At 37.1% G+C, this 14,194-nt stretch overlaps 1 protein-coding gene across 1 annotated transcript in view; it reads left to right on the plus strand.

Moving 5' to 3' along the window:
• Positions 1 to 14,194, plus strand: part of ADCY8 (adenylate cyclase 8) — a 120,346-nt gene that overhangs the window by 43,669 nt on the left and 62,483 nt on the right. The window contains exons 3-4 of the mRNA XM_017746100.1: positions 5,302 to 5,432; positions 7,898 to 8,009. Coding sequence (XP_017601589.1) covers positions 5,302 to 5,432; positions 7,898 to 8,009 — 243 coding nt within the window. The remainder of the gene's footprint in view (positions 1 to 5,301; positions 5,433 to 7,897; positions 8,010 to 14,194) is intronic.

The raw sequence follows: 14,194 nt of genomic DNA on the forward strand, positions 1-14,194 counted from the left end.
AACAGCCATAAGCAGCATGATTCAAAATCCAAAGACATCCATGACATCTGTGTAGGTTCCCCCATTTGGTGGTACATGTAGAGGAGGAAGAGCAGAATCTGAACTGACATGGCAGTCAAGAGGGGCTTTTCATGCCTTGGCAAAGCCATCCCCAATAAAGGTGATGTGAAACAAAGGAAAATCTATACCACCTAAGCGGAGCTTGTGCAGGGAGCTTATGCAGATGGCAGACCCTGCAGGGGTGATGTCCTCACATCACCTACAGGGAAACCTTGGGGAGTTTGATATTCATCTTAGCAATCTCCTTGAGATCCCAAATCGCTTGTTGATGTTTTGTGCTTGTTGGTGTTTTGTTCTCTTTGATCAGCCCAAGTGGAAAGGTCTCCAGTTTTTATTCACAAGACTGAGACCTTGTGCACTGGTTAATTGACTCTTCTCAAAAACTGCTGCAAAGGTCATTATTTATTCATCAGGGACATGTCCCACTTCTCCATGAATGTGCCTAGCTATGTTTGTGCAGTTGTAAGCACTGGCCCCCCCTTATTTCAGTACAAGTGACCCAAGGGATCTGTGCACGCAGACCACAGCGAAGCTGTCCAACAAAGAATGACTATTGCAGATGCATAAAACAGTAAATGGGCCTTAGAGTCAGTATTAGTGTTAAATTACAGTCTTGAGACTTTAAATAGATGTGTGTGACTCATTAAGTTAATTTACTTATCATTGCAGGATTTGTTTCACTGTTGCTAAATTTTCCTGAAGGAGTAGATTGGGTAGGAGTCAGCTCCATATTTAAAAACCTCCTAAACTAGGTGACTGCACGCTCTTTACATCTATGGGCTCCTACTACCACTGACTGAGATCTAGTCAATACAGGCAACAGAACCCAGAGAGACCCATAGTGACAACAAAGGAGTCATTTACATCTGACCTGTTGAGTATCTCTTCAGATTCATTGGATGAAATGGAAGTTTGGGCATAACTACATTGTAGTCACAAAACTCAGGTGTCTGAATGCAGACCTGAATTCTACCATCAGTTTGTTGCATTTAGTGATTTTTACTGGTCTTTTTTCTTTACCAGGGTTATTCTTTGGGTTAAAGGTACTTTTTTTTATTTATTTACTCTAAACTCTGCTCCATCTTAAAGGCGAGGGCTGATTCATCTCATGAATTGTTATTAGAAGAATAATTTACCAGCTCTTTTCTGGAATTCCTTTGTTGCTATTTTCTTTCTTCTATGTCTTTTCTCTTGAACAAATGTATCTCTGTTCCTTTTCAAACCATTTACCACTGCTGCTGCTTACCTTTGAATTGTCTCCACTTAGTCCACTGCTCAACTATCAAGCTTTCAGCAGAGCTGGGGTAATGGAGTGTTGCAGTGGGGATTAATGCAACATGTATAAGACAGCGAGGCCCATGGAAAAGAAATATGGACCGATTCTTGGTAGATGCTTTCAGAGGTGTTTATTTTCCAGCCGCATGGCCAGAGCTCTGCCAAGGAACTGCTCAATCACGGGACCGCCAGGGTCCTCTCTGCCCAGGAGAACACAAAACAACCAGTGGGGAACAAGATTGGCCAGGGAGCAGGGAAACCCCGTGCCTCTACCCCAGGGCCCCTCTCCCAGGACCCCATGGCGGGGGGAAGAACCGCAACAATGGAGTTTCCTTCACCCTAGAGTTCATGACACTTCATTAGGCCTTTCTCTGTAAGAGAAGGAATTTTTTCTTGTGTGTTCCCCTCCAGCTCTAAAAATGCCTTCCAAGAGAGACTGACTAGAAATGTGAAGACTCTTTGATCATGCAAATAGTAAGGTACAGAGGACTATGAAAAAATGGCAATTTTTTTCTCCAGGATTATCTACTGGTCTTTTCTATATGACCTCCACACATTTGTGGTGTTCTTCTGCACCACAGTATCTAAATCTGTGAAATAGGAGCCTGGTTCAGCATCCCCACCACCTTTCAGTGTAGTGTGATGTAAGAGCAGCTTGGAATAGCAAAGGACAGCTGATGCTCGTAGAGGGAAAAATTTTCTGTCCTTTCAATGTTTCAGTACCAGAGAATTGAAGGTAGCTGAAGTGCCTCATAAAAATATATGTAGACACACACATACACACTTCAATGCTGCTTTTCTTGCAGCGCTCCTCCTTAGCACAACATACATCATACCAAGTAGTGACATGAGCTGTATATGAGCCTTCAACTGTGATTCCAGCAAAGGCTCATCACATGCTTCAGTATAAATGGAGGAGGGCTGCTACAGAGGCAAACTAATTAACCTCAGTTTTATGGGTCACTGCCAGATATTATGTGCAGACAAGAATGTTTAACTTACCTTAATGAGTAGCATGAAGGTTAAGATATCAAATGTACTAAGCACAATTTTCTTGCCTTAGTGAACATGTGCCAAGTCAACTATGCTTTATTTTAAATAAACTTTCTAGAGGCATTGCTTGATACCCCCTTGGGCAAATGCAAATAAGGAATGTAAGATTTTCCTATTGGGGAAAAAACCCCATTCTCTATTTAAGCCATATATATAAGAAGGAACTGACCTTTTTTTTAATGTTCTCTTATCATAGATTTTATAAACAGCTCAATAACAACAAGGATTTCCTCTTTCTTTCTTTTTTGTTTAATCTCCTTTTTTATTATTATTTGTATTCCAATTTATCGTCTTACATGGATAAGGTAGGAAATAACATATTTCTTTCTATAGTGAAAAAATTTAGTATTATTCTGAATGTATCTTCACAAGAAGTCATTGAACACTTTAATCATACAACTCCCTGAAACACTGATCTGATTTGTTCAGAAGGTGGCTTTATTTTTTGGTTATATTGAGCTATGTATCTTAGTAGTGAAGGAATAAGAGAATATATAGCCTAAGTGCCTTCAGTTATAGGAGGCTTAAGGACAAAAAACGTTAAAAATATTTCTGGTTCCTAGACTACCAATGAGCAGCTCTTTGCAAACATGCCCTCTTAAGAAGCCATAGGACATTCGCTTGTGAGTGAAGCTACCTGAGGACTAGATGTTCCTGTGAAAACCTGGGTTTCCAGGAGTGTAAAGGACTTCCTGAAGGACTGGTTTTCTTCTTGCTATCACAAGCATCACATCCAGTGTTTACACATCAGAAGAATGAAGGATAGCAGAATTCCCAGGTGGAAAGTATGGAAGAAAGTCAAGACAAAGCAAATGTGCTAAAATTAGAACCACTTTGTATGGGAAAACAGAAAGTCTGATCTTGGCTATTTCCCAGAATTAAGGATGATCTCACTACTCACAGCCTGCTCTGCATCAGCTATTACTTGCATAATTTTTTCGTCGCTTCCTCACAAAGGCAGGTCTTGATTTAGTAAAGGTTTTTAGAATAGGTGGATTAAATAGTAGGAGAGTCTTGGTTCTCTCGTCTTCTCTCAGCATGTTATGCAGGAAGGAGCACAGGAGAAAGCTGCCTTCTCGGAGTGGAGTGTAACAGGTGTGCTCCAGTGGTGAAACACTCCTGTGCTCCAGTGCAGCTTTTGGCAGCTTGTGTTCTCCCCTCTTTAGCAAACATATAGTTCAACTCAGCTGGGGCTACCATCTAGACAAATGGAAGTGTTTACCCAAAATGTGTTTCCATCAGAGCTGAGGATTGTTTTACTAACTACTGACTAAGACTGCTCAGAGTAAGAATTCTTCATGATCTGTGAAAGTTGTAAGTTAGTAGTGATATCACCTCCTATGAAAGCTAGGGAGGGATTCCTTCATTTATTCAGATGTTTCATCTATGGCTACATTTCATCCATGACATTGAATCCTGCTGGCATAAAAATCATTATTGTCATGATTGTATTGCTCGTCTCTCTCATTCCACCCATCATCCCTCTTTGGTTTTTCTTGTTCTCTCTCAACAAATTTTCACCCTCAAGAAGGGGCATAACCCACAGCATGCATAATATGAGATTATTTTATATCCTCCTAATATCAAGTTACCTCAAAACAAATTCAACATCAATTTCTTTGACAGAAAAGGGAGGGGAGGGGAGGGAAGGGGAGGGGAAGGGAGCGGAGGAGAGGCGAGGAGAGAACTTTATCTGTGTTCTATAGTCCACATATGCGCCTGATTTGGAAGTTTAAATCTCATTTTCCCTAGATATATACTATTCCCCAAAATGTTGTTTGAAATTTGGTGATAAGTAGCTTACATAGCTAGCATTCTCTTCTTTAGTTCAAGAATATTTCAGTATTTGCAATCCTGTAAAGTAAAAGAAAATTGAAAAATTATAGCTTTGCTTCAGATTGATTGGGAGTGATATATTCCAATACTGGACAAAGCTTTCTAATCTAAAAAAAAAGAGAGAGACTGAGGCAAGAGGACACAATAACAGTATTTTAATACAGAAGGATTATTACAGAGAAAGGAGCAATCAATAATTATCCATTCGCAATTTGGAAGGATAAAAAGAAGGTTTAATTTGCAGAGAAACAGATTTGAGTTGGATACTTGCAAAATCTGTCAAAGCCATTAAACTGATGAATCACTGAAGCAGGGACATTCTAAAATCTCTCAGGGGATGATCTAGGGCTTTCACAAAAGAATTTGATTACTTTTTGAGGGCTTGCCTGACTGTACTTAGAGGTAGTTAGTTAGAGCATGGTGCTAATAACCATGATTGCAGGTTCGAACCCCAAAAGGGACAGTCACAGAAGAGCTGGACTCAGTGATCCTTGTGGGTCCCTTCCAAATCAGAATATTCAGTGAAATTCTGTGAAAATTCTGTGGTTAATTATATTATAACAGGGCTGGAAACAGCAATGGTGTGTATATGTATATATCTCCTAATACACTAATATTAGAAGTACATGTGCACTAATATGCTCTGATAACACCGTGTTTGCACACTAATAATAAACTAATATACTTGAATGCTATACTAATATACATTAAAGATTTACATTATAAATAAGCATGTGTATGTATATAAACACATCTCAAATGTTTACTCTTCCTGAGTGTTCTTGAAACACAGACAAAACTAATTAAAAATGTTGAATATGTTCTCCAGTCTTCCTACTTGAGAGGGCCAGTTTGAATGGCTTCATGTGCACTCATTTTGTTCTTCCTTACCTAAACCAGAAGCATGCTGGACTCTGGACTCAGTTTGAAAAGGTGAATTATCACAAATGGTCTGAGCTAGAATTTTTAGAGAGGAGGGTCACATCTTAAATAACCAATTATCCAGATCTTTAAACAGGGCATTGTGAAATACCAGTTCAGATTGGTACTGAGACTTTGGTTTCCTCTTTGTTTTAGGAACGGCTGGTGCTCTCTGTGTTACCACGGTTTGTAGTCCTGGAAATGATAAATGATATGACCAATGTAGAAGATGAACATTTGCAGCACCAGTTCCATAAGATCTACATTCATCGTTATGAGAATGTCAGGTGGGTGGAGTAGCCTCTCTGTAATGTTTAAGGTCTCAGATGCTGCTAAATGACTCTTGTTTGAAGGTTTCCCTTCTGTTGCTTTATTCATTCATAAATTAGAAAATGAGTGAACCCTTGTTTAATTGAGCAGAGAAGCATTTTGGTGCCTTCTTGTATTCATCAGGATGGCTGGATGCCACTGCAATGGCAAGACCCATTTGAACCAAACAATGAGCCTGGACCAACTGTGTCTTTTTTTCACTTAATTAAGTGGTCAGGATTGCACAGGAATGTGCCTACATGTGCACACATATTCTGCCACAACCTGCTGCTTCACCCCACACACTGAAGAATGAGATGGAGACTTGTAAGATGCTCTCAAAGATGGTGACCTGTTATATGGTTCCTCCGCTTAGGAGCCATTTTCATTTAATCAGTCTTATTATTAATTTCTTAATCCCATTTCTTTTCTTTATTCCTCTCTCTAAATTTTGTTTTTCCTGAAGTTAGTTATCAGAAAGGTGATAATTATCCTATGAGCTGCTACTCGAAGTAATTAGTCCTAATTGTACACTTACACCAGAATGATCAAGTTCCACTCCATGACATTACATAATCTTGATTTTATTGTAGTTCCCAAAAACCAAAATTTTTTTAAGCCACTAGCGTTTTCCATATTAAATGGAAATATGTCTTTCCCAAAAACACAAGGGCAAAATATTGAGTGACCATCATTAAAATCATCATTGAAGAAAGTGAAAAATAAGCATCCTTGGATATAATGGTAGATAGTTTGCTAGGAAAGCATGTACTTTGCCTTTCAATGAAACCAAAATATAACTTTGTCTGGACAAGTTCAATAAAAATAATTTGCACTTCTGCAGAAGAGTAAATTGATTATTTGCTGCTTCTGTGGCCATGCAGTAGCTCAGACATATTATTTTATTAAATCTGGTTGAAAGTGTCAAGGACCCTCATAAAGGTTTGGGTTTCACTGAATTAAAACCTCTTCCATTAACCTTTTTCATACTCAAAGTGTTGCTGTAGAAGAATCAAAACATGGAAAAGATGGCCTTTTTCTTTTAATGCAAAAGGGTTGTATTCAGGGTGAGAAGTCGAACCATATTTTATGCTTGAAATAGATTTGAAATTAAGATTCTGCGTGTTTTAAAATGTAGATACTGGTTGGCTTCTATGAATGCTTCTAGAAACTAGATCTTTTCAAAACTAGGTTTCACCTTTTTTTTTTCCCCTAAATGTTGAGTACTGAACGCTACCTAAATCAGTGCTATATGAATCCTTAAAATTAATAACCTGTTAGAAATTTTTCTTGGTTTGATAACTAAAAGTGTAGAAATCAGTAGCTGAAAAATTTTAATCTTTATAAATTTAGTCTATTATTACTATTCATTCCTCTTTGAGTCACTTGGTATTTTACCTTTTAATTTTATTTCTTCTCACCGGTAAAAATCTTACCGAGTTTGTGAGCATCTTGTTTAATCCTCAGCCAAACCTTTACCAGTCCATAAATTTGAAGATCAATTGTATTATCAGTAGACAACATGATCATGACTGTATTTATTATTGCTTATATTAGAATTTCTCAGACGTTGTCAAATTGTGATCTTGTACAAGTCACCACCTAAAGTGATGACTTGTGAAAAAAAATCTTCTGCTACTCTGTAACACCAGTTATTAGTTGACTTTCAAGTGCTAATAAGGTTTGTGCCAGAATGATATGTGTATTTTTGAACATCACTACTTTATAAAGTAGCCAATACTCTCTTTATCTAAAAAGTACTGAGCTATTATTTGCTTTGGTCTGGGTGGTATCTTGCACACCAGAGACTTTGTGTGTGCTTATGTTTCTCTATATTCACATGTGGTCATTTTAGGCACAGTGAGCAGTCAAAAGGCTAGAAAAATAGCTGGATGTTCAAACACAGGTTAGAGGTCTGTTTGCAAGTAGTTTGTTAATGGAGATTGTACCACAACTGCACGCACACAAGTTGATACACCTAAATTCAAAGTATGACTGCACTGGGCTCCGTGCAAATTCAGTAGAATGAAAAAGGAATTAACCAATTAAAGATTTGTACCTTAAAAAGGGAGCACTATAGTTCTAACTCAGGTATTTCTGCCAAATGCCTAAAATTAGATGGAATAAAACTGGCCTTAGCCAGGTGTATCAAGACTGTCACAAATCTGTCTGTAGTCTTAGGATTTGAGTCTTATGTGATTTGAAAATACAGAACTGCATGACTCCCATTTTTGGCAAAACTTTTTCTCACCCTTAGCAGTATCTTTTTAATCCCTTCAATATTTATATTCAGTACTCCAGAATGTACAGAGGTCTAGAACAAAGGTAGTATGACTTCAAATGTAGTAAAATGACCCTTCCACTAGTAAAATACAAGATTACTTAGACACTCAGTAATTAAGTGAAATCAACTGAAACACTAATATATTTTCTCGTTTTTTAGCATTCTTTTTGCAGATGTTAAAGGATTCACCAACCTCTCCACAACTCTGTCAGCCCAGGAGCTGGTCCGAATGCTGAATGAACTCTTTGCCAGATTTGATCGACTAGCACACGTGAGTTAAACACAGTTTATTTGCAAAAAGAAGAAACCAATTCTATATTTGGGAGCTTTGGGAAATACCCTCTGATCACTTTGAACAATATATGTGCAGATTTTCCCCACAGGGATTGTATATCGCCATTGAGGTTGGAAGACACTGATAAAGTTTTATGAAAGATGATGAGTTCTGATAGCAAGTGAAAGCTGATGTTGTTGTCAGAACTTTGGGCTTCTGTAGTGCTGGACAAAGAATTGTAGGAAAGCAGACCACCCACCACATTTTCTAGGGAAGTTTCATACTTCTGGTACTTGCTGGATTTTTTTTTTTTTTTTAAGACCATAGCTTTATTTTTTCTTTTCTTCTGTGAAATGGGGAAGGTTAAAAGACCTATTCATTTAAGGTCATCTAATCAGTTCCCACAGCCATTGTTAGTTACTAGCAAGGTTTACACTCTTTAGGCTGGATTCTATCTAACTCAACAATGAAATTAATTAAACACAGCAGAGGAAATTATTACATCAGGAAAAGTAGTTGCTACTTAGTGAGCACTCATCGGAAAAAAAGCGAAGCACAAAAATACAAGCAGAACACATGCTCAGTTTTGCTAGGCTTGCATTTTTTTTATGTTTCTTTGGTCAAAATTTAATTTGACTATCTTTAAGTGTCAATATCTGAGCTGACTAATAAGGCTTCTAAGTGGAGGCAATGAAGTACATTTAATGGAGTTTATCTTATCATTTATCCAGCCAAATGTAGGTACCTACTACAGGAAAATGCTAATTGCACTCTGAATATCATAGACCATGTTATCTATTTACTATAAGGAGAACCTAAAGTGGCTTAGTCTGATGTACAGATTTACATCCCTCACTGTGTTTTACTCATTTACGGTTCAAGGTTATGGGGTATTTGTACATTTATTGCACGGTATCAGTAGGACCCTTGTGGTTCTCTCTCAGCTTACACATTAAAGCCAAAAAAGACAAGACTTCTGTAATTATTCAAATTTCTTTTGAGTCAGCTATTTTTATCTTAAATAGTAATGTGTTTTCTCATGTACATAGTGATGCCACAGCCTATTGACTGGGCACTGGCAAATTAGTAAATGCAACCTACAATATTTGCTCTGCAAACAAAAAACCCTCATCAACTCTGGTCTACATTGTAAACCAAGCCAGGTGAAAGAATTACCTCAGTCCTGTCTTAGAAAGCTTATAGGGGTAATGTCTGGTTTTGTATGGCTTGATAAAAATAGCTACTTTAACTGAAGAAACATATTTTACACCAAATAAAATGTGTGTGTGTACGTCACAGAAATATTTTAGAAAGACTATGTATATAAAATGCCTTATTGCCTTGCTTTACATTTCAGTTTTAGCTAGCATTCATGATCATTAACCATATTTTCTAATCATTCCATAAGCTATATTTAACCAATACTGACTTTGTATAGAAAGATTATATGCAATAAAGGAGTTAGGAACAAGGAAGGCATTTACATTTAAGTCTAATCCAGTGAATTCTCCCTCACCTGCCACTTAATTCTGAATTCAACTTCCTTCCTGTATTTTTTTTTTTTAATTTTATGAGAACTGAAAATTTTACTTCTTTAAATGCCTGGACATTCCCCCCTTCTTTGTGGCTTGTCACACATCTCCTACTTAAACCTTCTAGAAATTTTTTTGTTGCAGTTCTAAACTCAAATCTTCATGGAGAACATTGAATGTGCCACACAGGAGTAGGTATCCCAAAAATGTAGGTGAATTTATTTTAAAGAAACAGTAATAAATATATCAGTCCCTTTTACAGAGCCAAGAATTTCTTATCCAGAAATCTGTGGTTTGGGATGAAAGAACTTCTGTGTCTGCAAAACCTGATCATCAGGATGGTCACCTCTCAAGTGAATGTCCCAGTCAGTAAATTCAAGGTTCTAGGCTCCTTCATGCATTTTCTTTCCTAGTCTGGGAATTTGATTTTCTTTTTAACACATCATTGATTAATCCACTGGTCTAGAACATCCATACATCCACTGGTCTAGAACAATCCTCTGAAAGGTGGAAGCCACAGGGAGGAATCACTGCTGAAACTGAACTGGTTTGCTTACAAAGATTAGAGTGGTATGATCATGAATAATTAAAATTTAGTAAAAAGAAAGGCATTTTGACTGTGTTCCTTATTTGTGGCTTCTGTAACCTGGATGTCACAATGCGTGTCTGATGCTCTGACAGTAGAGACGCCCAACAGAGAGGAACCTCTCCTGGTTCTCTAGAAAGGGTTTGGTGTTTCTGTCCCACTCAAGGAGACAAATTGTCCCTCTGCACTTTATAGGAAACCAAGATTCCTCACTGGACTCTTATGGAGGGGACCAGCTGCATAAAATAAAACGGTCTAAATCTTGTATTGAACTTAACCTGTGCCTTTGGAAAATTTTGGAAATGGATACTGACAGATCCTGAATTTTAAGGACTTGTGAATTACATGGACTTCTCAACATACCCAACTGATATTGCATAAAGCTTTCACACCTGGTAAAGGTGTGTCTTTTGGAAAAATTCCTGGTCTTCATCTGAATGCACCAAGAGATGGTCTTGTCTAAATAGTTGTCTATCTTGGTAGCATATTCCAGTGCCTTAACACTCTCACTGTTTATTCAGTATGGCTTGTTTCCCATTTGATTTTTTCTGAATTGGAATTACATCTATTGATTCTTGCTATGAACAATCCCAGAAAAAAGAACTGTCTTGTAGCCACTGACTTCCTCCAGGAATGCATCTGGGTGCTTTGATCAAGGTGCTTCTCAGGTTTCCTTTTGATAAAAGAAACAGACCAAAGTCATGGCAAGGTTTTTACTCTGTAAAATTTATTCCTTCAAATAGTTTTAGGGACTACTTTTCTGGAACACCTTCAGTTTTTGAGAATCCCTTTTAAAGCACAAAAACCAGTATTCCTGGACTAATCTCCATTAGTGTGGTGGAGGCAGATCATCACCATTCCTCTTATTATCACTTTCCTCAATCACTGTCCAAATGTCATGTTTCTGAACATAGAGTGATAACATTATTGTACTGAAAAATATTATTTGTGTTTTTATGGTCTTGCTGTCATGTTGTAACCACCACCATGTCTGCATGGTAATTGCTCATTTTACTGGTCTGAGTCCTTTTGTAAATGTTATCCTACTTGCCTGTAAATCCTCAACAGGACTTTTGGAAAGTGGCCCTTTCAAGGCCTCCCTAGAAGGATCTTCCACTAAGGAGGATTACACAATCACATCTAGATTTCAGATGTGTCACTTAACTGGTTCGCAATCAGCTTAAATAGAGTTATCATAAGTCTTTAAAATAGTCACTGTTAGTCAGACTCTTGGAGTTTGCTAAGAATTACCATCAAAGGAAAGAGATCAGTGAAAGAAAACTTGAGGCAGTTTCTTTAGATTTTAAGGAAAATCCTTATAAATACTTATTTACTTCTAAATAAAAGTATTACTTTATAATCCCATATAAAGGATTGTTGGATCTGCTCTAACATCTTATATAAATCATATAATATTAAAGAAGACATTTTTACAGCATACTGAAAAATATAATTTGGCTTAGTTTCTTTTTTCTCTTATTAAGCTTTATTAAGAAAAACAGAAGTAATGAGAACTCTGAGATTTTTTTTTAATCTTCCCTAGGTTACATAAAGTATTATGGCATACATTGATGCATATAATTAATAACAAAAAGTTCATAATATCTGTATCATTACCACAGAACACTTTGAATAAAAATTAGAACTCAGTTCAATATTTCTTCTAAGAAAAAAAGGTAATATGTTATGTACAGCTACTTCCCATTTCTAATCACTCTGTAATGTTTGTAAAGATTTATAGTTATTAAAGAGAATAGTGACATTTACAAAGGAAGAAAAATAAGTTGGCATAAAACAGAACTGTAGAAAACATTTCCTTATATCTGCCTCATCTACTGAAAGGCCTAAACAGAAACTTAATATTAATATTTTCCTTAGGCAGAAATTTTGAGGAGAGAAGGGAAACAAGATGACATTCAGTATGATACTTGAGCCTAAAAGAAGTCCTGCTTTGGTGAAATAATAGTTATTTTTGATGTTTGTTTTTCCTCTGCCTTCTCTGCAGTGCTAGATGTCAGCCAATACAATGATTTAAATTATCATATTTCTAAATTCATCAACAGTTTTTAGATTCAGTTTCAGATACTACAAAGAGGAAAAAGTAAAACCCTAAATAAAGGAGCTTATTAAAGGGCTGATGGGGTTTTTTAAATTTTTTTTCTAAGGAAATAATCTTCTTCTGTAACCTTGGTTAAATTTTCTCCTGTGATGTTGCAGACAAGCTGCCAAAAATTCCTCCAACAGTTTATTATCAGTCTTACTTGTGAGTGGTGTTTCCAGGGGTGGAAACCTGACTACCAGGCTCCACAAGAACACATCACGCCATAGCCCCAGTACAATACCTGCACCAACTGGTATCAGGAAGGGAAGACTAGAGGGTGTTGAAGGCTGTTTGGTTTCCTTGATAAATACACTCCCATTGCAGAGCTTTACTGTCCCAGGCCACATTTCAGCTCTGAGCTGGCAGAGCTTTGTTCCGTGGTGAAATCATCTCCAAGCATGTAACCCACAGGGTTCCAGACATCCTAAAACCCCCTGTTTAAACATATATGCCAGGTGTGAATTTTCTCATTTGTATATGTTTGGGGTACTGTAGCAAGAAGCAGAGTTTCTGGATTATGAATATGGATATATCATATTTATCTCATTATAAAGACATTGTATGAATTTAGAGTAAAGGGATGGAGTGAATGCTCTTTTTGCAGTGCTTAATTCTGACGTGTTTTTTCTCCTAACCAGTGTCAATAATAAATTGTCTAATAATAATGAATAAATGACCCTGTTCACAATGTTCTCCCTACATTTACAGTTTTTCAGATAGTAAAGAGCCCATCAAAAACCTAAACAGTCAAGTAAAACCCCAGTCCACAAAACACTTTTAGAAGTGATAGTATACAGGCTTTTTATGGAAAAAAGTCAGATGAAAATGACAGATTAAATAAAATTTGTTTTAAAATTTCCCAGTGATTTATAGACTAAGAATTACACAAATTCAACCTCCCCCAAAAAGAAGCCCCACTTTGTGACTAAATTAGGATTTGAATTAAATTTAGGCTTCACAAGTATATTCTTGGGAACTCTCCAGCTCATCCTTAATAGAATCATAGAATAATTAAGGTTGGAAAAGACCTCTAAGATTATTGAGTTCAGCCATTTACCTAACATTTCTAGGGCCACTACTAGACCATGACCCTAAGTATCACATCCACGTCTTTTAAATACCTTCAGGGTTGACAACTCATCCACCTTCTTGTGCAGCCTGTTCCAAGGATTGACAACCCTTTAGATAAAGAAATTTTACCTAACATCCAATCTAAATCTCTCCTGGTGCAACTTAAGGCCACTTCCTCTTGTCCTGTCTCTCGTCACTTGGGAGAAGAGACCAACCCCCACCTGACTACAGCCTCCTTCTTGGCCACCTGGGCACATGCTGACTCATGTTCTAATGTTGTCAACCAGTGTCCCATGTACCTGAAGCAATTAAGTTCTAGAAGATCCTAAGAGCAGAATTTCCATGCAGAATTTTTCCTGCCTTAGCTGGAAAGAAACACCTTGAATCTTTCTCATGGGGATTTCTGCCTCTGAAATCACTCAAAGCATAATTTTCTAATTAACATGAGCTGGCAAGGCAAATTGATCATCAGATGCAACAATCATAGCAGTTTTCTTCTACAGTATGTTAAGGAACAAAGCTGTTGATATCATGTATTAGAAAACTCACTCAGCAACGTACCTCAATTCCTTCTGCAGCATAAGAGACCCAAAACCCATTTTTTCTGGCAGCACAGAGAAGTTCTAATCATCCCATTATAGATTTTTCTAAAGAAAAAAAACCCATTCCTTATATGGTGTGCTAAAATATGTAGAAAGCGTTTAACATAGGACCATATTTATGTACTCCCTAGTTCAGGCAAATGAAAGACTGTCACATTTTCCCTTTAAAAATAAAAATAAAATTTATTTTATGTATAAAAATTAGAAAGAATCCTTGTAACTGTGTCCCATATTTGGACTCCTTTTTGCCTACATGACCAGGCTTAGGAACTCCCCTCCATCTGGCTCTC

The sequence above is a fragment of the Corvus brachyrhynchos genome, unplaced genomic scaffold (assembly GCF_000691975.1).
Source record: "Corvus brachyrhynchos isolate BGI_N302 unplaced genomic scaffold, ASM69197v1 scaffold28, whole genome shotgun sequence".
Lineage (NCBI taxonomy): Eukaryota > Metazoa > Chordata > Aves > Passeriformes > Corvidae > Corvus > Corvus brachyrhynchos.